This window comes from Schistocerca serialis, chromosome 9 (genome assembly GCF_023864345.2).
Source record: "Schistocerca serialis cubense isolate TAMUIC-IGC-003099 chromosome 9, iqSchSeri2.2, whole genome shotgun sequence".
In the NCBI taxonomy this organism is placed as follows: domain Eukaryota; kingdom Metazoa; phylum Arthropoda; class Insecta; order Orthoptera; family Acrididae; genus Schistocerca; species Schistocerca serialis.
The window spans coordinates 309,640,197-309,663,449 of NC_064646.1; the positions used below are offsets into that span (position 1 = coordinate 309,640,197).

Here is a 23,253-nt window from a genome sequence, read left to right on the forward strand (position 1 = left end):
TGTCCAGAGACAGTTAGTGCTATTTTCATTGTTTTCTACAAGAAGTGTCTAGTAACCACAGTTTAGTCAACTATCAGCCGCCTTTAGTGAATTAGCACTCTAGTTAAAAGTTGATTAACTCTCTACAATAAATTGATTTCTTAGGATGGATAGAATCGTCATCACGACCACCACCGTCATCGTAATCATCATCACCATCATCATCATCATCATCATCATAATCATCATCACCATCGATATCAAGCATTAGACCTACTGGCCTGTTTCCCACCGGAACTGTAACTCAAAAGATTACTATTCCTGCTTGTCAATCAATGCTTTATTTTGGAATAAAACGACCATTACAGGCACAAGAAATGAATGAAAAGATACAACATATCACCGAGAAGATTATTTCATTAAGTGTTTAGTGGAATGCTAACAGAACCATTCCTTCAACGTGGTCTTAGTACAAGTGAACACATTCGTTAAGAAAAAGTCTACTTCAGTCGTGATATTGAAATTATCATTCGATGGAAGTTAGTGTCGATGTAGGCGACGGTATCGATTAATAAAGCAAAACGAAGAAAGGTCAATTGCCCCAGTAGAAGCCAGTGGGAGAGAGAGCCGCTTCAGCGGACGCTGGCCTGCATCAGCGAGAGGCTGCCGAGGCGCGGGTGCCGGCGCCTCGGGTGTCTCTGGGCCGCGTCTACGAGCGCCCTGTAGTAGGCCTCCCTGTCCTCCTCCGGTGGCGCCTCCGCCACAGACCTCTTCTCCGGCAGTCTCGGCTGCGTCACCGGCTCATCTGCAAGCAAAACGGCGCTTTAGAGGTCAGGAGCAAGCTTTGACCGTGTTAGCTGTAACGAAACTTTGCAAAACAATAAGCATGTGACTAGACTTCAGAATCAAATCAATGCTCTCGCCCTTTGCGGTCAATGTACACAACAAATTCTTCATTCGAGGGCGCCTCGCCGCTTGACGGAGCTTAAAAATGACAGCACTCCTTACGTGTACGAGGGTGTTTCAAAAAGTAACAGCAGACTAGTTTTTGCGAAGCATGTACACTGAAGCGCCAGAGAAACTGAAATAGTTGTAGGTACGAAATGCTGGCTGAAGCCAGAGATAAATTATGCTGAAATTTTTAGAAAGGCACAGACGGTGTTTAGAAACGATGGATTGCATGCAACCGGTGGTGGCGTGTTTGTCGCTGCTAGTAGTAGTTTATCCTGTAGTGAAGTAGAAGTGAATAGTTCCTGTGAATTATGATGGGTGGAGGTTACACTCAACAACCGAGCTAGGTTAATAATTGGCTCCTTTTACCGACCTCCCGGCTCAGCAGCATTAGTGGCAGAACAACTGAGAGAAAATCTGGAATACATTTCACATAAATTTTCTCAGCATGTTATAGTCTTAGGTGCAGATTTCAATTTACCAGATATATACTGGGACAATCAGATGTTTAGGACGGGTGGTAGGGACAGAGCATCGAATGACATTATACTGAGTGCACATCCGAAAGTTACCTCGAGCAATTAAACAGAGAACCGACTCGTGGAGATAACTCTGTATGCGCAGAACAGGGAATCAGTGATCATAAGGCCGTTGTAGCATCCCTGAATATGAAAGTAAATAGGAATCTAAATAAAGGGAGGAAGGTTTATCTGTTTAGCAAGAGTAATAGGAGGCAGATTTCAGACTACCTAACAGATCAAAAAGAAAATTTCTGTTCTGACACTGACAATGTTAAGTGTTTATGGAAAAAGTTCAAGGCAATCGTAAAATGCGTTTTAGACAGGTACGTGACGAGTAAAACTCTGAGGGACCGGAAAAACCCACCATGGTTCAACAACAAAGTTAGGAAACTACTGCGAAAGCAAAGAGAGCTTCACTGCAAGTTTAAACGCAGCCAAAACCTCTCAGACAAACAGAAGCTAAACGATGTCAAAGTCAGCGTAAGTAGTGCTATGCGTGAAGCGTTCAGTGAATTCTAAAGTAAAATTCTATGTACCGACTTGACAGAACATCCTAGGAAGTTCTGGTCTTCCGTTAAATCAGTAAGTGGATCGAAACGGCATATCCAGACACTCTGGGATGATAATGGCATTGAAACAGAGGATGACACCCGTAAAGCTGAAATACTAAACACCTTTTTCCAAAGCTGTTTCACAGACGAACACCGCACTGCAGTTCCTTCTCTAAATCCTCGCACGAACGAAAAAATGGCTGACATCGAAATAAGTGTCCAAGGAATACAAAAGCAACTGAAATCACTCAACAGAGGAAAGTCCACTGGACCTGACGGGATACCAATCCGATTCTACACAGTACCCGAAAGAACTTACCCCCTTCAATCAATTGGCTCTGAGCACTATGGGACTAAACATGTATGGTCATCAGTCCCCTAGAAGGTACATGAAAGGAGCCTCTCCGAAGATCATGAAAACGATCGGGCGTACCCTGGGCAACGTTAGGCCTGTGCCTAACGGCCAATCCTTTCAACACCAAGACACCACAAAAAGGCTTTTATCAAAGCCAGCGCTAAATATAATGTCCATAAACATTGAAGGGCTCTCTCATGAGAAAGAAGTGCTACTTGCTGTAGCATGTAAAACTCACAACTGTGATCTCTTACTAATCCAAGAGACCCACATTGGCCCCACAAATAGAAGACCAAAGATCCGCGGAATGAAATTAGTAATTGAAAGACCACACGAGCAATATGGCAGCGCAATCTTCGCCAAAATGGGCTTAGGTATTATATATGCAGAACTGACATCTCAAGAAGACATCGAAATCTTGACTGTAGAGTTACAGTCCTGCACTGTGACGTCTATATATAAGCCACCGAGCAGGGAGTTCAGATTCAGTGAGCCAACCAACTTCAACTCACAACCGACGAAAATAGTAATGGGCGACTTCAACTGTCATGGATCAGCCTGGGGGTACAGGCACACAGACAAAAGTGGGGACGACCTAGAAACCTGGGCAGACTCAACTGGCCTTAAATTAATACACGACCCCAAACTTCCATATTCCTTCAACAGCAGCATGTGGAACCGTGGATACAATCCAGATAACATCTTTGTCAGCGGAAACGTAGCACATCAAACCAGGAAGAATGTGGGAGAACCCCTCCCACATACACAGCACCGAGCTATATTATGTCTGGTTGAAGCAGTTGTTAAACCAGCAACCACCCATTTCCAAAGACGTTTTAATTTTAAACGTGCCCTATGGAACAAATTCTCTGAAGAACTTGACAAAGAGGTGCAGAACCTTGATGCTAGCCCGGAAAAATATGACACTTTCATTGAATTAGTTAAAACTGTCTCCCGAAGAAATATCCCCCGAGGCTGCAGAACTAGTTATATCCCTGGACTTGACGGAAACTCAAAGGTTCTTCTGGAACATTACCAACAGATCTTCGAGGAAAAACCTTTTTCAGAGGAAACAACTATGGCGGGAGAAGAACTCCTCCAGGCCATATCAGCCTCAAGAACAATGAAATGGTGTAATCTAATCACAAACCTAGACATGAAACAGAATAGCCGAAAGGCCTGGCAACTTCTTAAAAACATCAATAATGACCCCTCATCTAATACACAAAATTTGTATAAGGTCACACCAAATCAAATAGCAAATCAACTTCTACTTAATGGTAAAACCAACAGGAAGCACCCAAGAAAGAAACTACAAAGAGGCACTCAAGATAAAGACCATCTAGGCACCCCCTTTACTCTGAAAGAATTAGAAGATTCCATCTCCATAATGAAAATTAATAAAGCCGCTGGCCTAGATGACCTACGCCCAGAACAAATAAAAATGTTGGGACCTGTTACCAGACGGTGGTTACTAGATATGATGAACAAATGTGTTCTTGAAATGAAAATCCTCAAGACTTGGCGGAAGGCAAATATAGTAGCTATATCAAAACCTGGAAAAAAACCCACAGACCCTAAAAATTTTCGGCCTATCTCCCTGCTTTGCCAGCTCTATAAAGTCTTAGAAAGAATGATCCTTAACCGCATCTCAGAACATGTAGACAAGAATATAATTAAAGAGCAAGCAGGATTCCGCCCAGGAAGGTCATGCTGTGGCCAAATCCTCAACCTTACACAGTACATAGAAGATTGATACGAGCGGAAACAAATTACAGGTGCAGCCTTTATCGACCTTACAGCAGCTTACGACACCATAAACCACAGCAAGTTAATATCAAAAATATACAACACCACAAAGGACTACCGACTGGCGCAATTCATCCAGTGCCTGTTGCAGAATAGACGGTATTTTGTCACGCAGCAGTCGAAGAAGAGCCGATGGCGGACCCAGAAAAACGGCCTACCTCAAGGTAGCGTCCTCGCCCCATTGCTGTATAATATTTATACCAATGACCAACCGATCAGCATGGACGCTCGCTCCTTCATCTATGCAGACGATACAGTCGTTGCCACCCAGGGTAAAACCTTTGAAGAGGTAGAAAGTAAATTAACTTTAGCGATTGAAAAGCTGGGTGACTATTATGATAATAACCACCTCAAGCCAAACCCAGCAAAAACCCAGGTCTGTGCTTTTCACCTACGTAATAAGGAAGCAAGGAGGAAACTCAACATAAGCTGGCAGGGACAACATCTATCTCACTGCGACACACCAAAATATCTTGGAATTAAACTTGACCGTGCTCTCACCTACAAGGAACACTGTTTGGCCACAAAGATGAAAGTGAGTGCCAGGAACAACATCATCCGCAAGCTAACAAATAGCAGATGGGGAGCGCAACCTACAGTTCTCCGCACGTCAGCTTTAGCTTTATGTTTCTCCACTGCGGAGTACTCGGCACACGTTTGTCAAAATTCCACCCACGCTGAACAAGTAAATATAGCACTGAATGAGACTGGACGCATCGTGACAGGATGCCTCTGCCCAACTCCCACAAAGTAGCTGTACCACCTCATGGGCATAGCCCCGCCAGACATCAGAAGAAGGACTGCCGCAGAAATCGAGAAACATAAACAGGAGACAGATCCCAGGCATCCAATGTTCGGAGACAATCTTCAACCTCGCGGACTTAAATCAAGGAAGAGTTTCCTACGAACAACTGAAGCAACTCTTTTATCGCCTAGAGCACGACGAGAAGAGCTGTTGTACAATGTGGACCCAGGAAGACCAGGTAATAGCCCCAGGGAAGAACCCACAGCTGGCTCTGAACTCCCATATACGACCTGGAAAGCCCTGAATAGACTACGAACAGGCGTATCAAGATGCAGAGCAAACTTGGAAAAACGGGGCTACATCAGTGCAGACGAGCCCTGCGAGTGTGGAGAACAGCATGACCCACAATACCTACTAGTCTGCGGGAAACTAAACAACCCGTGTTCGACTCAAGACCTGTTTGAAGCAAATGACAAGGCTATTCAAGCTGCAGTGTATTGGGCTTCACGTGGGATATGAAAATCGCTCTGTTTCGCATCCATAGCGCTTATCATTATATGTTACATACTTTTCTGTATCATTGTAGTTAATTTACCTTATAACCATGTATTATTGTATTATAGCTGCTTCTCTTGCATTGTAATATAATTTTTTTTTTGTAAAATGGTGATGTCTTGGATACGATAAGTAAATAAATAAATAAGTCCCCTAGAACTACTTAAACCTAACGACATCACACAACACCCAGTCATCACGATACAGAGAAAGTCCCTGACCGCGCCGGGAATCGAACCCTGGAACCCGGGCGTGGGAAGCGAGAACGCTACCGCACGACCACGAGCTGCGGACTTACCCCCTTCTAACAGCTATCTACCGCAAGTCTCTAGAGGAACGGAAGGTTCCAAATGATTGGAAAAGAGCACGGGTAGTTACAGTTTTCAAGAAGGGTCGTCGAGCAGATGCGCAAACTATAGACCTATATCTCTGACATCGATCTGTTGTAGAATTTTACAACATGTTTTTTGCTCGCGTACCATGTCGTTTCTGGAGACCCAGAATCTACTCTGTAGGAATCAACATGGATTCCGGAAACAGCAATCGTGAGAGACCCAACTCGCTTTATTTGTTCGTCAGACCCAGAAAATATTAGATAAGGGCTCCCAGGTAGATACCGTTTTCCTTGACTTCCAGAAGGCGTTCGATAGAGTTCCGCACTGTCTCCTGATAGAGTAAGAGCCTGTGGAATATCAGGTGTTTGGTTGGATGTCCGTGATGGTCGTGCGGTACTGTTTTCGCTTCCCACGCCCGGGTTCTCTGGTTCGATTCCCGGTGGGGTCAGGGATTTTCTCTGCCTCGTGATGACTGGGTGTTGTGTGCTGTCCTTAGGTTAGTTAGGTTTAAGTAGTTCTAAGTTCTAGGGGACTGATGACCATAGATGTTAAGTCCATTAGTGCTCAGAGCCATTTGAACCCTTTGAATTTGTGGCTGGATTGAAGAGTTTTTAGCAAACAGAACACAGCATGTTGTTCTCAATGGAGAGACGTCTACAGATGTTAAAGTAACGTCTGGCGTGCCACAGGGGAGTGTTATGGAACCATTGCTTTTCACAATATATATAAATGACCTAGTAGATAGTGTCGGAAGTTCCATGCGGCTTTTCGCGGATGATGCTGTAGTATACAGAGAAGTTGCAGCGTTAGATAATTGCAGCGAAATGCAGGAAGATCTGCAGCGGATAGGCACTTGGTTCAGGGAGTGGCAACTGACCCTTAACATAGACAAATGTAATGTATTGCTAATACATAGAAAGAAGGATCCTTTATTGAATGATTATATGATAGCGGAACAAACACTGGTAGCAGTTACTTCTGTAAAACATCTGGGAGAATGCGTACGGAACGATTTGAAGTGGAATGATCATATAAAAGTAATTGTTGGTAAGGCGGGTGCCAGGTTGAGAGTCATTGGGAGAGTCCTTAGAAAATGTAGTCCATCAACAAAGGAGGTGGCTTACAAAACACTCGTTCGACCTATACTTGAGTATTGCTCATCAGTGTCGCATCCGTACCAGGTGAGGTTGACAGGGGAGATAGAGAAGATCCAAAGAAGAGCGGCGCGTTTCGTCACAGGATTATTTGGTAAGCGTGATAGCGTTACGGAGATGTTTAGCAAACTCAAGTGGCAGACTCTGCAAGAGAGGCGCCCTGCATCGCGGTGTAGCTTGCTTTCCAGGTTTCGAGAAGGTGCGTTTCTGGATGAGGTATCGAATATATTGTTTCCCCCTACTTATACCTCCCGAGGAGATCACGAATGTAAAATTAGAGAGATTCCAAAGCGCACGGAGGCTTTCCGGCAGTCGTTCTTCCCGCGAGCCATACGCGACTGGAACAAATGGTTCAAATGGCTCTGAGCACTATGGGACTTAACATCTGTGGTCATCAGTCCCCTAGAACTTAGAGCTACTTAAACCTAACTAACCTAAGGACATCACACACATCCATGCCCGAGGCAGGATTCGAACCTGCGACCGTAGCAGTCGCTCGGTTGCTGACTGAGCGCCTAGAACCACTAGACCACTGCGGCCGGCGACTGGAACAGGAAAGGGAGGTAACGACAGTGGCACGTAAAGTGCCCTCCGCCACACACCGTGGGGTGGCTTGCGGAGTATAGATGTAGATGAAACTTTTCGAAACAATAAGAGTGTGACTTGATCTCAGCATCAAATCAATGCTCTCGCCCTTCCCGGTCAATGTACACAATAAATTGTTCAGTAGAGGGCGCCTCACCGCTTGACGGAGCTTAAAAATAAGAGCACTCATTACGTATACGAGAGTGTTTCAAAAAGCAAAAGCAAACTATTTTTTGCGAAGCATGTACACTGAAGCGCCAAAGAAACTGGTATGGACATGCGTATTCAAATACAGAGATATGTAAACAGGCAGAATGCGGCGCGCCGTCAGCAACACCTATATAAGACAACAAGTGTCTGACGCAGTTGTTGCAGTGGTTACTGCTGCAACAATGGCAGGTTATTAAGATTTAAGCAAGTTTGAACGTGGTGTTGTACTCGACACACGAGCGGTGGGACATAGCATCTCTGACGTAGCGATGAAATGGGAATTTTCCCATACGAACTTTTCACAAGTGTACCGTGAATATCAGAAATCTGGTAAAACATAAAATCTACGACATTGCTGTGGCCGGAAATAGATCCTGCAAGAACAGGACCAGCGACTACTGAAGATAATCGTTCAACGTGCTGCAATTTTCAATGCTGGGCCATCAAAAAGTGTCAGCGTGAGACACATTCAACGAAACATCATCGATATGGGCTTTCGGAGCCGGAGCCCCACTCGTGTACCCTTGATGACTGCACGACATAGAGCTGTACTCCTCGCCTGGGCCCGTCAGCGCCGACATTAGACTGTTGATCACTGGTCGGACGAGTCTCGTTTCAAATTGTATCGAGCTCATGGACGTGTACGGGTATGGAGACAATGTCATGAATCCAAGGACCGTGCATGTCAGAAGGGAAATGTTCAATCTGGCAGAGGCTCTGTAATGGTGTGGGGCGTGTGCAGTTGGAGTGATTTGCGACCCATGATACCTCTGGATATGACTGACAGGTGACACGTACGTAAGCATCCTTTGTGATCACCTGCATCCATTCATGTCCATTGTTCATTCCGACGGACTGGGGTGATTCCAGCAGGACAATGCGACGCGCCAGACGTCATGAATTGCTACAGAGTGGCTCCAGAAACACTCTTCTGAGCTTAAACACCTGTTGGCCACCAATCTCCCCAGACATGAACAGTATTGAGCATATCTGGGATTACTTGCAACGTGCTGTTCAGAAGAGATCTCCATCCCCTCATATCTTACGGATTTATGGACAGTTCTGCGAGATTCATGGTGTCAGTTCCTTCCAGCACTACTTCAGACACTAGTTGAGTCCGTACCACGTCGTGGGCCCTACACGATATTAAGCAAGTCTATCAGTTTCTTTGGCTCTTCAGACTATTTCACTTTCAGATGCAAACGAGAAGTGATTTATCAACGTTACTATCCTCCTTTTCGACACAGCTCTCATAACGTTGCATCACCTTTTCTAATCCATTCGAGTAAAAGGTTTCGGTTGTGCCCGCAGCCGAGAGTGGACCGCTTCTTTAACCTCATCATCAGTTTCAGAACGTCGTCCTCTGTCAGAGTCCTTCAGGGGTCCAGACACACGGAAATCCGAAGGAGCGAGATGGGGAATGCAGTGAGATCTGAAATCTGTCTCCGAAAAACGGCAAGAGTTGGAGCGGCGGTCAGTAGGCGGGTTGTCGCGATGGAGGAGGATACCTCTAGACAAAAGTTCTCTGCGACGGCTCCGTACTGTTGGCTCTAGCTCATTCTGCAAAATGGCGCTGTACCCTACACTGTTGACTGTTTCACCCCTTTGGTGATAGTGCTCCAAAATCTGCCCATTCGTATTCTAAAAGAAGGTGAAAAGGACCTCTCCGGCAGAGGGCTGGCACTTGGATTTCTTCTTGGCTAGAGAATGTCGCCATTCTGAAGACTGTCTTTTGCTTTCTGGTTCACAGTGATGCATCCGGGTTTCGTCTCCTGTGATGATACTTGTCGGAAGGTGATGTGACAGCCTGAACACGCACGATCTTGTGTTCACCAGTGAGCATCCTAGGCACCCATCCTGCACGCAATAAACGGTGTTTGAGAACCTCACTGCTAATGGTATGAGCAGATTCGACACTGGCACTCAGCTGCCTGGCTAAAGCTTCTACAGAAAAACGCCGGTTCTCACGAATCATGGCGTCAGTGGTTCTCACATTATCGTCAGTAACGGCTGTGCTGGGACGACCAGAGCGTTCCTCATCTGGGACCGACATACGTCCACTTTTAAAGTCATCTAACTATTCGCACACGCTTCTTTCACTAATGCATCTATCTCCATACTGTTCCAACATCCTTCTATGGATTTGTTGAGGTTTTACGTCCTAGGCATTACTGCTCGCTGTTCTTGTACAGTGTACACAGCAAGAGACGTGGCAATTTCGTTTCAATTGCATTTCCTATTCAACTTGTCATGCCACCTATCAGCGTATGCCGGAACTTTCTCAAAGCATGCATCTTCACTCGTTGGGAAATATGTCTGACGTGTTCATTGCGTTTAACAGTGAGAGTTTGCTGTTACTTTTTGGATTGTCCTCGTACTAGCGAAGAAAATTTACAACAAAAGAAATATGTTGCTCTGCGTGGTATCGGCCATGAAGAAACCGGAAAAGAAGAGAGTCGAAGAATCTGAGAGTGTTACAGAAGGATACTAAAAGTAAACGGATTTTTATTAAAATTACAAACATCTTCGTGAGCAGCGCAAAATAAGAGAGCTCGATGAAGCTCGCACATGCGTTGAAAGAACAGCTACAGTATAGTGTAGAAAGTAACTGAAAGAAATACAGGGTGGTCCATTGATCGTGAGCGAGCCAAATATCTCACGAAATAAGCGTCAAACAAACAAAACTAAAAAATCTGAAACTTGTCCAGCTTGAAGGGGGAAACCAGATGGCGCTATGGTTGGCCCGCTAGAAGGCGCTGCCATAGCTCAAACGGATATCAACTGCGATTTTTGAAATAGGAACCCCCATTTTTATTACATATTCGTGTAGTACGAAAAGAAATATGAATATTTCACTCGGACCACTTTTTTCGCTTTCTGATAGATGGCGCTGTAATAGTCACAAACATATGGCTCACAATTTTAGACGAACAGTTGGTAACATGTAGGTTTTTCAAATTAAAATACAGTACGTAGGTACGTTTGAACATTTTATTTCGGTTGTTCCAATGTGATACATGTACCTTTGTGAACTTATCATTTCTGAGAACACATGCTGTTACAGCGTGATTACCTGTAAATACCACATTAATGCAATAAATTTTCGAAATGATGTCCGTCAACCTCAATGCATTTGGCAATACATGTAACGACATTCCTATCAACAGCGAGTAGTTCGCCTTCCGTAATGTTCGCACATGCATTGACAATGTGCTGACGCATGTTGCCAAGAGTTGTCGGTGGATCATGATAGCAAATATCCTTCGACATTCCCCACAGAAAGAAATCCGGGGACGTTAGATCCGGTGAACGTGCGGGCCATGGTATGGTGCTTAGATGACCAATCCACCTGTAATGAAATATGCTATTCAATACCGCTTCAACCGCACGCGAGCTATATGCCGGACATCCATCACGATGGAAGTACATCGCCATTCTGTCATGCAGTGAAACATCTTGTAGTAATATATATATATATATATATATATATATATATATATATATATATATATATATATATATATATATATACAGGATGAGTCATCTAACGATACCGCTGGATATATTTCGTAAACCACATCAAATACTGACGAACCGATTCCACAGACCGAACGTGAGGAGAGGGGCTAGTGTAATTGTTTAATACAAACCATACAAAAATGCACGGAAGTATGTTTTTTAACACAAACCTACGTTTTTTTAAATGGAACCACGTTAGTTTTGTTAGCACATCTGAACATATAAACAAATACGTAATCAGTGCCGTTTGTTGCATTGTAAAATGTTAATTACATCCGGAGATATTGTAACCTAAAGTTGACGCTTGAGTACCACTCCTCCGCTGTTCAATCGTGTGTATCGGAGAGCACTGCAACATACATCGCGTTTCTACAGAATGATCAGCCAACGTTGCTCGAAAATGCCCCACTGGAAACGCGTCGACGTATGTGTTATCAGCATGGTGCTGCACCTGCACATTCCGCAATTAACACTAGGCTGACCCTTGACAGGATGTTCGACGGGTGTTTCATAGGACGTGGAGGACGCATAAATTGGCCAGCCCGTTCTCCTGATCTTACACCTCTGGACTTCTTTCTGTGGGGTACGTTAAAGGAGAATGTGTACCGTGATGTGCCTACAACCCCAGAGGATATGAAACAACGTACACCAGATGTACTGCGGCGTGTACGACATTCATTACGCCAGAGATTACAATTGTGTGCAGAAAATGATGGCCACCACATTGAACATCTATTGGCCTGACATGTCGGGACACACTCCATTCCACTCCGTAATTGAAAAAGGAAACCACGTGTGTACGTGTACCTCACCCCTTATGGTAATGTACATGTGTGTCAGTGAAAAAGACCAATAAAAAGGTGTTAGCATGTGGACGTAATGTGCTGTTCCTGTCTCTTCTGTACCTAAGGTCCATCACCGTTCCCTTTGAATCCCTACGTAATTCGGTGCTCTCCGATACACACGATCTAACAGCGGAGGAGTGGTACTCAAGCGTCAACTTTAGGTTACAATATCTCCGGATGTAATTAACATTTTACAATGCAACAAACGGCACTGATTACGTATTTGTTTATATTTTCGGATGTGCTAACAAAACTAACGGGGTTCCATTTAAAAAAACATAGGCTTGTGTTAAAAAACATACTTCCGTGCATTTTTGCATGGTTTGTATTAAACAATTACACTAGCCCCTCTCCTCACGTTCGGTCTGTGGAATCGGTTCGTCAGTATTTGATGTGGTTTACGAAATATATCCAGTGGTAACGTTAGGTGACTCACCCTGTATATGTGTGTGTGCATATAGCGTCACTTTCCCCTCCACACACACACACACACACACACACACAGACACACACACACACACACACACGCACACACACACCCCGCCGTGTCAGTCGCTCACAGTGATGCACCTGTTATCCATACTGGAGCAAAACTGTTTCTTCAGGAAACCCGAAACACGCACTCCCTCCTTAGAATGCGCCGATATGGTCGCATTGTGGTTTCGTGTGACCGGGCCAAATATCTAAAGAAATAAACATCAAACGAAAAAACTACGAAGAACGAAACTCGTCTAGCTTGAAGGGGCAAACCAGATGGCGCTATGGTTAGCCCGCTAGATGGCGCTGGCCCTAGTACGTAAAGAAATATGAATGTTTTAGATGGACCACTTTTTTCGTTGTGTGATAGATGGCGCTGTAATAGTCAGAAACGTATAAGTACGTGGTATCACGTAACATTCCGCCAGTGCGGACGGTATTTGCTTCGTGATACATTACCCGTGTTAAAATGGACCGTTTACCAATTGTGGAAAATGTCGCTATCGTGTTGTGTATGGCTCCTGTTGATGTATGGCTATTGTGATCAAAATGCCCAACGGGCGTATGCTATTTATGCTGCTCGGTATCCTGGACGACATCAGCCAAGTGCCCGGACCGTTCGCCTGATAGTTACGTTATTTAAGGAAATAGGAAGTTCAGCCACATGTGAAACGTCAACCACGACCTGCAACAAATGATGATGCCCAAGTAGGTGTTTTAGCTGCTGTTGCGGCTAATCCGCACATCAGTAGCAGACAAACTGCGCGAGAATCGGGAATCTCAAAAACGTCGTTGTTGAGAATGCTACGTCATCATCGATTGCACCCGTACCATATTTCTATGCACCAGGAAAATGATGGCGACGACTTTGAACGTCGTGTACAGTTCTGCCACTGGGCACAAGAGAAATTACGGGACGTTGACAGATTTTTTGCACGCTTTCTATTTAGCGACTAAGCGTCATTCACCAACAGAGGTAACGTAAACAGGCATAGTATGCACTATTGGGCAACGAAAAATCTACGATGGCTGCGACAAGTGGAACATCAGCGACCTTGGCGGGTTAATGTATGGTGCGGTATTATTGGAGGAAGGATTATTGGCCCCCATTTTATCGATGGCAACCTAAATGGTGCAATGTATGCTGATTTCCTACGTAATGTAGTACCGATGTTACTACAAGATGTTTCACTGCATGACAGAATGGCGATGTACTTCCAACGTGATGGATGTCCGGCATATAGCTCGCATGCGGTTGAAGCGGTATTGAATAGCATATTTCATTACAGGTGGATTGGTCGTCTAAGCACCATACCATGGCCCGCTCGTTCACCGGATCTAACGTCCCCGGATTTCTTTCTGTGGGGAAAGTTGAAGGATATTTGCTATCGTGATCCACCGACAACACCTGAAACATGCGTCAGCGCATTGTCAATGCATGTGCGAACATTACGGAAGGCGAACTACTCGCTGTTGAGAGAAATGTCGTTACACGTGTTGCCAAATGCACTGAGATTTATGGACATCATTTTGAGCATTTATTGCATTAATGTGGTATTTACAGGAAATCACGCTGTAACAGCATGCGTTCTCAGAAATGATAAGTTTACAAAGGTACATGTGTCACATTGGAACAACCGAAATAAAATGTTCAAACGGACATACGTTCTGTATTTTAATTATAAAAACCTACCTGTTACCAACTGTTCGTCTAAAATTGTGAGCCATTTGTTGGTGACTGCTACAGTGCCATCCATCACAAAGCGAAAAAAGTGGTCCAACTCAAACATTCATATTTCTTTACGTACTACACGAATATGTAATAAAGACTGGGGGTTCCTATTTAAAAAACCGCAGATGATATCCGTTTGACGTATGTCAGCGCCATCTAGCGGCCGAACCATAGCGCCATCTGGTTTCCCCCTTCAAGCTAGACAAGTTTCGTCTGTGTAGTTTTTTCGTTTGACGCTTATTTCGTGAGATATTTGGCCAGGTCACGATCAATGGACCATCCTATATATATATATATATATACATACATATATATATATATATATATATATATATATATGTGTGTGTGTGTGTGTGTGTGTGTGTGTGTGTGTGTGTGTGTGTGTCTGTCTGTAGGAATAACATCCATAAAAAAATCACCCTCTGAAGAAAGAATTACAGAATACACAATTACACGCAGGAAATACACATGCACTCACATACAACAAATAATATCGAACAACAGCACAAGCAAAAGAAAAACACACAAAAACAACTGGCAACGCTACACACCGAAAACACACACACATCTTGATCACAAAATGGAAAGTGCGAGTGATATATGCGATGTGACAAATGTGGGTGAAAGAAATTCAGTAATCAGGCAGCTGGAGTATGTAAACTAACGAATATATCTCCAGGACCACACACATGAGTCAACAGCGCTGGAAATTATGAGTAACACCGAACGATAAATTCACATTACGAAATTTGTGCTACAAAAGTTGATCCAAACCTAAAAAAAAACAAGAGAAAAACACGACAAAATGTAATATGGCAGCATATTATATCTACAACATAATACGTTTATTGTAGGTATAGATGGAAATACGTATTACAGGCCACTGATGATGCTTCCCAAATAAAAGAAGCGAAACCCGTGTGGCAATAAACAAACTGCCTTCAATTAGTTGCATAGACGGTACATACCTAGACTAATAGACATACAGTAGCACAACTGATGACACAAATATGCTTTTTGCAAAATGGGCTGAAGTGACTGGTTGGTGTCAAGCTTGCGGGAAGCGTAGAAAATTATGTGTTTAGTGATGCAGAGGAGAGATGGGAAAACCAAAGTTGTCTGGAAGAATCTACATCTACATTTATACTCCGCAAGCCACCCAACGGTGTGTGGCGGAGGGCACTTTACGTGCCACTGTCATTACCTCCCTTTCGTGTTCCAGTCGCGTATGGTTCGCGGGAAGAACGACTGCCGGAAAGCCTCCGTGCGCTTTGGAATCTCTCTAATTTTACATTCGTGATCTCCTCGGGAGGTATAAGTAGGGGGAAACAATATACTCGATACCTCATCCAGAAACGCACCCTCTCGAAACCTGGACAGCAAGCTACACCGCGATGCAGAGCGCCTCTCTTGCAGAGTCTGCCACCTGAGTTTGCTAAACATGTCCGTAACTCTATCACGCTTACCAGATAACCCTGTGACGAAACGCGCCGCTCTTCTATGGATCTTCTCTATCTCCTCCGTCAACCCAATCTGGTACGGATCCCACACTGATGAGCAATACTCAAGTATAGGTCGAACGAGTATTCTGTAAGTCACCTCCTTTGTTGATGGACTACATTTTCTAAGGACTCTCCCAATGAATCTCAACCTGGCACCCGCCTTACCAACAATTACTTCTATATGATCATTCCACTTCAGATCGTTCCGTACGCATACTAGCAGATATTTTACAGAAGTAACTGCTACCAGTGTTTGTTCCGCTATCATATAATCATAGAATAAAGGATCCTTCTTTCTATGTATTCGCAATACATTACATTACTATGTTAAGGGTCAGTTGTCACTCCCTGCACCAAGTGTCTATCCGCTGCAGATCTTCCTGCATTTTGCTGCAATTTTCTAATGCCGCAACTTCTCTGTATACTACAGCACCCTCCGCGAAAAGCTGCATGGAACTTCCGACACTATCTACTAGGTCATTTATATATATTCTGAAAATGGAATAGGAAAAAGAATACAGAAAAAACACAGTGCTTAAGGAGTCAGGTTTCTAGTATTTTTTTCGACACATTATTGCCTTATCGCCACAACGGGAGGTGTGTTCTACCTTTCCTGCGAACGGAGACAGACGGCGCGGAGAGAGGGACGTGCGCCAGCTTGCCGGGTGGCGCGCCCGTGACGGGCCCCAGCACTGGGTTCTTGCCCAGACGCGGCACTAAGTACATCCCGCTACCGGACGGCGCATCCGCCTCCTCGCTAACCGCAACTTTAGCGGCTCCTGCAGATGCTGCCGACTTCACGCAACTTGACGACGCCGCTGTGGCCAACGCCGTCAGCGCCAACAGGCCGAAGGCGACAGCGCGAGCCGATCCGGCGTTACGCATGGCTGCTGCACTAGTGTGCGAGCGCAGCTGGCCGTTCCAGCAGCTGCGGACCTCCGCGGAAGGTGGCAGTCGCCGCAGCATCCGGTCCGCTGCGCACGTCCACACCAGCGGTATCGGCGTTTCCTGAAGTGCGAAACGCGTGCGATATACCCCGCCAAACTCGTGAGAGGAAACCGCATGTGTGACAGCAACAGATACCTCCGGATGTGGCTGCGCAAGACCCACTATTCGACAGAAACGGCGCGAGAGGAAAGACGCTGGAGAAAGAAAAAACCGCAGCAGCCGCAGCAGCATACGACAATAAGTTATTGGCACTAGACGTGCAAGTTCAGAGACAATTCCACATGTGTCTCTTAACCCTTTCATGCATAAAATTCATTTTTTACAGATTTTTAAAATATTAAGGTGATAACAGTTTCTTTTCAGTCCAATTATTATATTTTCACCACCAAAATATTTTTTAAGTTCTCCATTTTTTCACAACAGGAAGTGGGACACACATGTCCCACGAACCAACGCAAGATACCTTTTCTGCTGACTGACTGATTTTGTAATTTCATTTTTTTAGCAATAAACATGATTTTGCAGAGAATAAAATAACTACAAATTATACATGCATGTAATCTTTTTATTTGTGTAGAGTCAGTGTAAAAAAAACAGTCATTACATTTCAATTTTCATAATACGTGATCAATACTTACAAAACTGTACATGCCACCATGAAACTTGGAAAAACATGGTGTGGCACAGAGTGGTACACCACAAGCAGTGCAAACAACTTTTGTTTTCAAACTTCCTGGCAGATTAAAACTGTGTGCCCGACCGAGACTCGAACTCGGGACCTTTGCCTTTGCCCGCGAAAGGCAAAGGTCCCGAGTTCGAGTCTCGGTCGGGCACACAGTTTTAATCTGCCAGGAAGTTTCATATCAGGGCACACTCCGCTGCAGAGTGAAAATCTCATTCTGGAAACATCCCCCAGGCTGTGGCTAAGCCATGTCTCCGCAATATCCTTTCTTTCAGGAGTGCTAGTTATGCAAGGTTCGCAGGAGAACTTCTGTAAAGTTTGGAAGGTAGGAGACGAGGTACTGGCAGAAGTAAAGCTGTGAGTACCGGGCATGAGTCGTGCTTCGGTAGCTCAGTTGGTAGAGCACTTGCCCGCGAAAGGCAAAGGTCCCGAGTTCGAGTCTCGGTCGGGCACACAGTTTTAATCTGCCAGGAAGTTTCATATCAGCGCACACTCCGCTGCAGTGTGAAAATCTCATTCTGGGAACTTTTGTTTTCTTCTCTTTAGAGTTTGTGCTGCGGAATCTGCATCGCTTCCTAGTGCCACTGTCTTTCGGTACATGTTTGCCTACGTTCACGAGCCGGACGTCATCTGGCACACTAGAGACTCCTCTCTTTGCTGGGAAGAAAGTGGGCATTGATCCCCTCTTTTTCCTGGATGAATACCCATTAATCAGTTGTTTTACCAATCTTTACAAATAATGTCTGCTGGGACTCATGTGTCCCACTAATTTTATTTCGATTATAAGATAGTAGAGTCGCTGAGAAGTACATTCCACACTGTATTTGTACTAAAAAATGATTATTAAGTTAATAATAAGATGAATTACTTACTTCAGACATCGCTGGAAAGTGAGAAATGATGAAAACTGAAGAATGACACAAACAAGTGGCGTTGCAGCGGCCATATATACACGCCAGTCAACGAAAGTAGTCACCGCTTCTCTATTGCCTTTGCAGTGCAGTCCCGATTTTTTTCTTAGGTTCAGTACAGTCGTCCCTAGATGCCAGCACCGTGCAGAGCTGGGTAACATATATCCCGACGCTCGAACTGGCGCTCAAAGTTAGTGGGACATATATGATCCATCAACCACGAAAGGGTTAAGCTACAGTAGGTGCTACATTGTAGGGTTTAGTCCGACATCACGCACAACCGACAGAGAAAGCACACAGTCCTGCCAATATCTTCTGTTGATCAGTATTGTTATTATGGTATGACATTACAGAATATACACGTCCGATGATGCTCTTACAAACTTTGGAGGACGGCAAACGTAGCAATTTTAGGCAAGGGACCCTGTCTGGAAACGACCGAGTCGGAAGTTATAAGTGAAATTCGTTCTAGGGTAGCCTACATTCGGAGGTGGCAGTATGCACCAAAACAAGAAAAAAAAAGGTCCAGTAAATCTGAGCTCTAAAATGCATACCTTACGAACTATTAGCACCTGTTCGCCTTCGCTACTGCGAAACACATCTCTTTTACTCAGCAAGTGGGGTATCTCTTGAGATATTTTAGAGCCCACGTTTACCAGACTTTTTTGTTTTGTTTTGGTCCACAGCCGCGTGTGGTAGCCGCGCGGTCTGAGGCGCCTTGTCACGTTTCGAAGGGCTTCCCCCGTGAGGTTCGAATCCTCCCTCGGGCATGTGTGTGTGTGTGTTCTCCTTAGCGTAAGTTAGTTTAAGTTAGATTAAGTAGTGGGTAAGCTTAGGTACCGATGACCTCAGCAGTTTGGTCCCATAGGAAATTACCACAAATTTCCAATTTTGGTCCATACTACCGCCTCTGAAAGCTGCCTACCTTATGATTCTTAATAACAACAGTGCCGGTATATGTATTCCAATGTCAGAGTTATTAGAATTATTGTCGCTTCCGGACGAGAGTTCCTTTAAATCTGTTAGACTGGGGTCCTCTGATTCGTGTAGTGCACCGAAGCACTAGTCTGATTTCTTGTCTCCATTATTGCTACGTTTAGTATATGTAATCTCTGTTTATCTACACGTTTTAGTTGTGTGCGTAAGACCACAGCAGTTGTAGCATTCAGACACAAACACATAACCTTTTATTACGAGTACCTGGTAATCTAAATAAACTGTCCTTTTGGCGTAGTATTTTCGTAATTGAGGGGCTTACTTGTAACACGTTGTTAACGCTGTCTCTCCTCTTTGGACCCTTCTTGAATCTTGTTACACTCTTTTAGTACATCCTCACACAGTTTCAAATGACACAAGGCTTCTAGAAATTCATCCCTGCATATCTTCAAAAATGTTCAAATGTAAGTGAAATCTTATGGGACTTAACTGCTATGGTTATGTCCCTAAGCTTACACACTACTTAACCTAAATTATCCTAAGGACAAACACACACACACCCATGCCCGAGGGAGGACTCGAACCTCCGCCGGGACCAGCCGCCCAGTCCATGACTGCAGCACCTAGACCGCTCGGCTAATCCCGCGCGGCTCCGTGCATATTCCTGGCCCTCTGAGTACTGCTGGTAGCGGCTTACATTAACGGGATCCTTCACTATTTAACTCAGTTACCTTGCCTGCTTTCCCAATGTGCTTTTTGAAGGCACTCTGCCTTACTGTTTCCACTACTGCAGTTTTAGCTTTTATATTGATGGATTTTATTCCTAGTCTCTCTTTTAAGAGGTCGAGTTTGCTGGTGAGTATGCCTCGAACTGCCTTCGAGCCTTTACTTACTTTATAAAAAGTGTGATCGATTGCTCTTCTTACGCCCTCTGTGAAATGATTTTGTCCTTCGTGTTTGGTTCTTAAGAGACATCTTCAGCGTGTGTTTTGGATGGGGACTTATGTCTTGGTAGCTCCGCAATCCGTTGTCAATTCTCTGCTTGAAGCTGAGTAAATTGTTTTTGTAGCTGCTCTGTTGGCACGTCTTTTGCAGGGGCTCTGGAGCGTACTAGTTCACGGCTAAGTCCTTCGTTCTCGTCTCCTAATATGCTGATTCTACCTCCAATTTGGTTAACTGAGCAGCAAAGGCAGAAAGCTTTGCTTTATAAAAGTGACCAAACTGATAGAGACATACTTAAACTCAGTGGCAGTCTCATTCAGTATCTCGTCCACCCCGTGAGTTGAAGCCCCAGGATCAGAAACCGTACCCTGTGCCCTTTTCTTCGGTTTGTCGCCATTGGTGTAGCGTTGTCCCTATCATTCCGCCCCCCCCCCTTTTTTTGTTTTTTGGTCATCTGGTCATCAGTCTTCTGTCTGGTTTGAAGCGGCCCGCCACGAGTTCCTCACCTGTGCCAACCTCTTCATCTCAGAGCAGAAATTGCTACCTACGTCCTCAGTTATTTGCTAGGTGTATTCTAATCTCTGTCGTCCTTCACAGTTTTTGCCCTCTACATCTCCCTCTAGTAACATGGAAATGTATCCATACTCTCTACTCATTAGACTGTTCATTTCGTTCCTCAAATTAAGGCCGGAATTTCTTATTAGTAGACTTCTCTTGGCCAGGAATGCCCCTTTTGCCATTGCCAGTCTGCTTTTGATGTCCTTTTTGCTCCGTCCGTCACGGGTTATTTTACTGCCTAGGTAGCAGAATTTCTTAACTTGTTTTACTTCGTGACCAACAATCCTGATGTTAAGTTTCTCATTGTTCTCATTTCTACTACTTCTCATTACCTTCGTCTTTCTTCGATTTACTCACAATACATACTCTGCACTCATTAGGCTGTTCATTCCGTTCAGCAGATCATGTAATTCTTCTTCACTTTCACTCAGGATAGCAATGTCATTAGCGAATCGTATCATTTATATCCTTTCACCTTGAATTTTAACTCCACTACTGAATCTTTCTTTTATTTCCATATTGCTTCCTCGAGCAGTAGGGGTGAAAAGCTACATCCTTGTCCTACATCCATTTTAACACGCTCACTTCATTTTTGGTCGTCCACTCTTGTTATTTTCTCTTGGCTCTTGTACGTATTGTATATGACCCGTCTCTCCCTATAGCTTACCCCTACTTTTCTCAGGATTTAGAATATCTTGCACCATTTTACATTGTCGAACGCTTTTTCCAGGTCGACAAATCCTATGAAAGCGTCTTGATTTTTCTTTAGTCTTGCTTCCATTATTAACTGCAACGTCAGAATTGCCTCTCTTGTGCCTTTAACTTTCCTAAAGCCAAACTGATCGTCATCTAGCACATCCTCAATTTTCTTTTCCATTCTTCTGTGTATTATTCTTGTAATAAATTAGGATGCATGAGCTGTTAAACTGATTGTGCGATAATTCTCGCACTTGTCAGCTTTTGCCGTCTTCGGAATTGTGTTGATGACGCTTTTCCAAAAGTAAGATGATACGTCGCCAGACTCATACATTCTACACACCAACGTGAATAGCCGTTTTGTTGCCACTTCCCCACTGATTTTAGAAATTCTGATGGAATGTTTTCAATCCTTTCTGCCTTATTTGATCTTAAGGGCTCCAAAGCTCTTTTAAATCCTGATTCTAATACTGGATCCCCTATCTCTTCTAAATCGACTCCAGTTTCTTCTTCTATAACATCAGACAAATCTTCCCCTTCGTAGAGGCTTTCCATGTATTCTTTCCACCTATCCGCTCTCTCCTCTGCATTTAGCAGTGGAATTCCCGTTGCATTCTTAATGTTGTCATCCTTGCTTTTAATGTCACCGAAGGTTGTTTTGACTTTCCTGTATGCTGGTTGGTTCAAATAGCTCTGAGCACTATGGGACTTAACTTCTAAGGTCATCAGTCCCCTAGAACTTAGAACTACTTAAACCTAACTAACGTAAGGACATCACACACATCCATGCCCGAAGCAGTATTCGAATCTGAAGCCGTAGCGGTCACGCGGTTCCAGACTGTAGCGCCTAGAACCGCACGGCCACACCGGCCGGCCCTGTATGCTGGGTCTGTCCTTCTGACAATCATTTCTTTTTCGATGTCTTCACATTTTTCCTGCAGTCATTTCGTCTTAGCTTCCCTGCAATTACTATTTATTTCATTCCTCAACGACTTGTATTTCTCTATTCCTGAGTTTCCCGGGATATTTTTGTTCTTCCTCCTTTCATCGATCAATTGAAATATTTCTTCTGTTACCCACGGTTTCTTCGCAGTTACCTTCTTTGTACCTATATTTTCCTTCCCAAATTATGTGATTGCCCTTTTTAGAGATAGGGGAGGAGGAGATTAGTGTTTAACGTCCCGTCGACAACGAGGTCATTAGAGACGGAGCGCAAGCTCGGGTGAGGGAAGGATGGGGAAGGAAATCGGCCGTGCCCTTTCAAAGGAACCATCCCGGCATTTGCCTGAAGCGATTTAGGGAAATCACGGAAAACCTAAATCAGGATGGCCGGAGACGGGATTGAACCGTCGTCCTCCCGAATACGAGTCCAGTGTGCTAACCACCCTTTTTAGAGATATCCATTCCTCTTCAACTGTGTTGGTTACTGAGCTATTCCTTATTGCTGTATCTATAGTCTTAGAGAACAAGAGTATCTCGTTATTCTTAAGTACTTCCGTATCCCACTTCTTTGAGTAATGATTCTTTCTGACTAATGTCTTAAACTTCAGCTTACTCTTCACCACTGCTATATTGTGATCTGAGCGTACCACCTTAAATTCAGTATCTGATTTCGGAATCTCTGTTTGACCATGATGTAATCTAACTGAAATCTTCCCGTATCACCCGGCCTTTTCCAAGTATACCTCCTCTTCTTGTGATTCTTGAACAGAATATTCGCTATTACTAGGTGAAACTTGTTACAGAACTCAATTT

At 44.2% G+C, this 23,253-nt stretch overlaps 1 protein-coding gene across 2 annotated transcripts; it reads right to left on the reverse strand.

Moving 5' to 3' along the window:
- Window positions 1–297: 297 nt before the first annotated feature.
- On the reverse strand, window positions 298–18,351 carry LOC126418743 (uncharacterized). 2 transcript variants are annotated; one of them, XM_050085663.1, is made up of 3 exons: window positions 18,328–18,351; window positions 16,434–16,833; window positions 298–784 (listed from the first exon to the last, which is right to left on the reverse strand). In XM_050085663.1, the coding sequence occupies exons 1-3, from the start codon at window positions 18,334–18,336 to the stop codon at window positions 612–614; spliced, it is 582 nt and encodes a 193-aa protein (XP_049941620.1). In that variant the 5' UTR covers window positions 18,337–18,351; the 3' UTR covers window positions 298–611. The 2 variants fall into 2 exon arrangements, with proteins under 2 accessions (XP_049941620.1, XP_049941619.1); XM_050085662.1 differs by lacking the exon at window positions 18,328–18,351 and adding an exon at window positions 17,412–17,438.
- Between the last annotated feature and the right edge of the window lie 4,902 nt (window positions 18,352–23,253).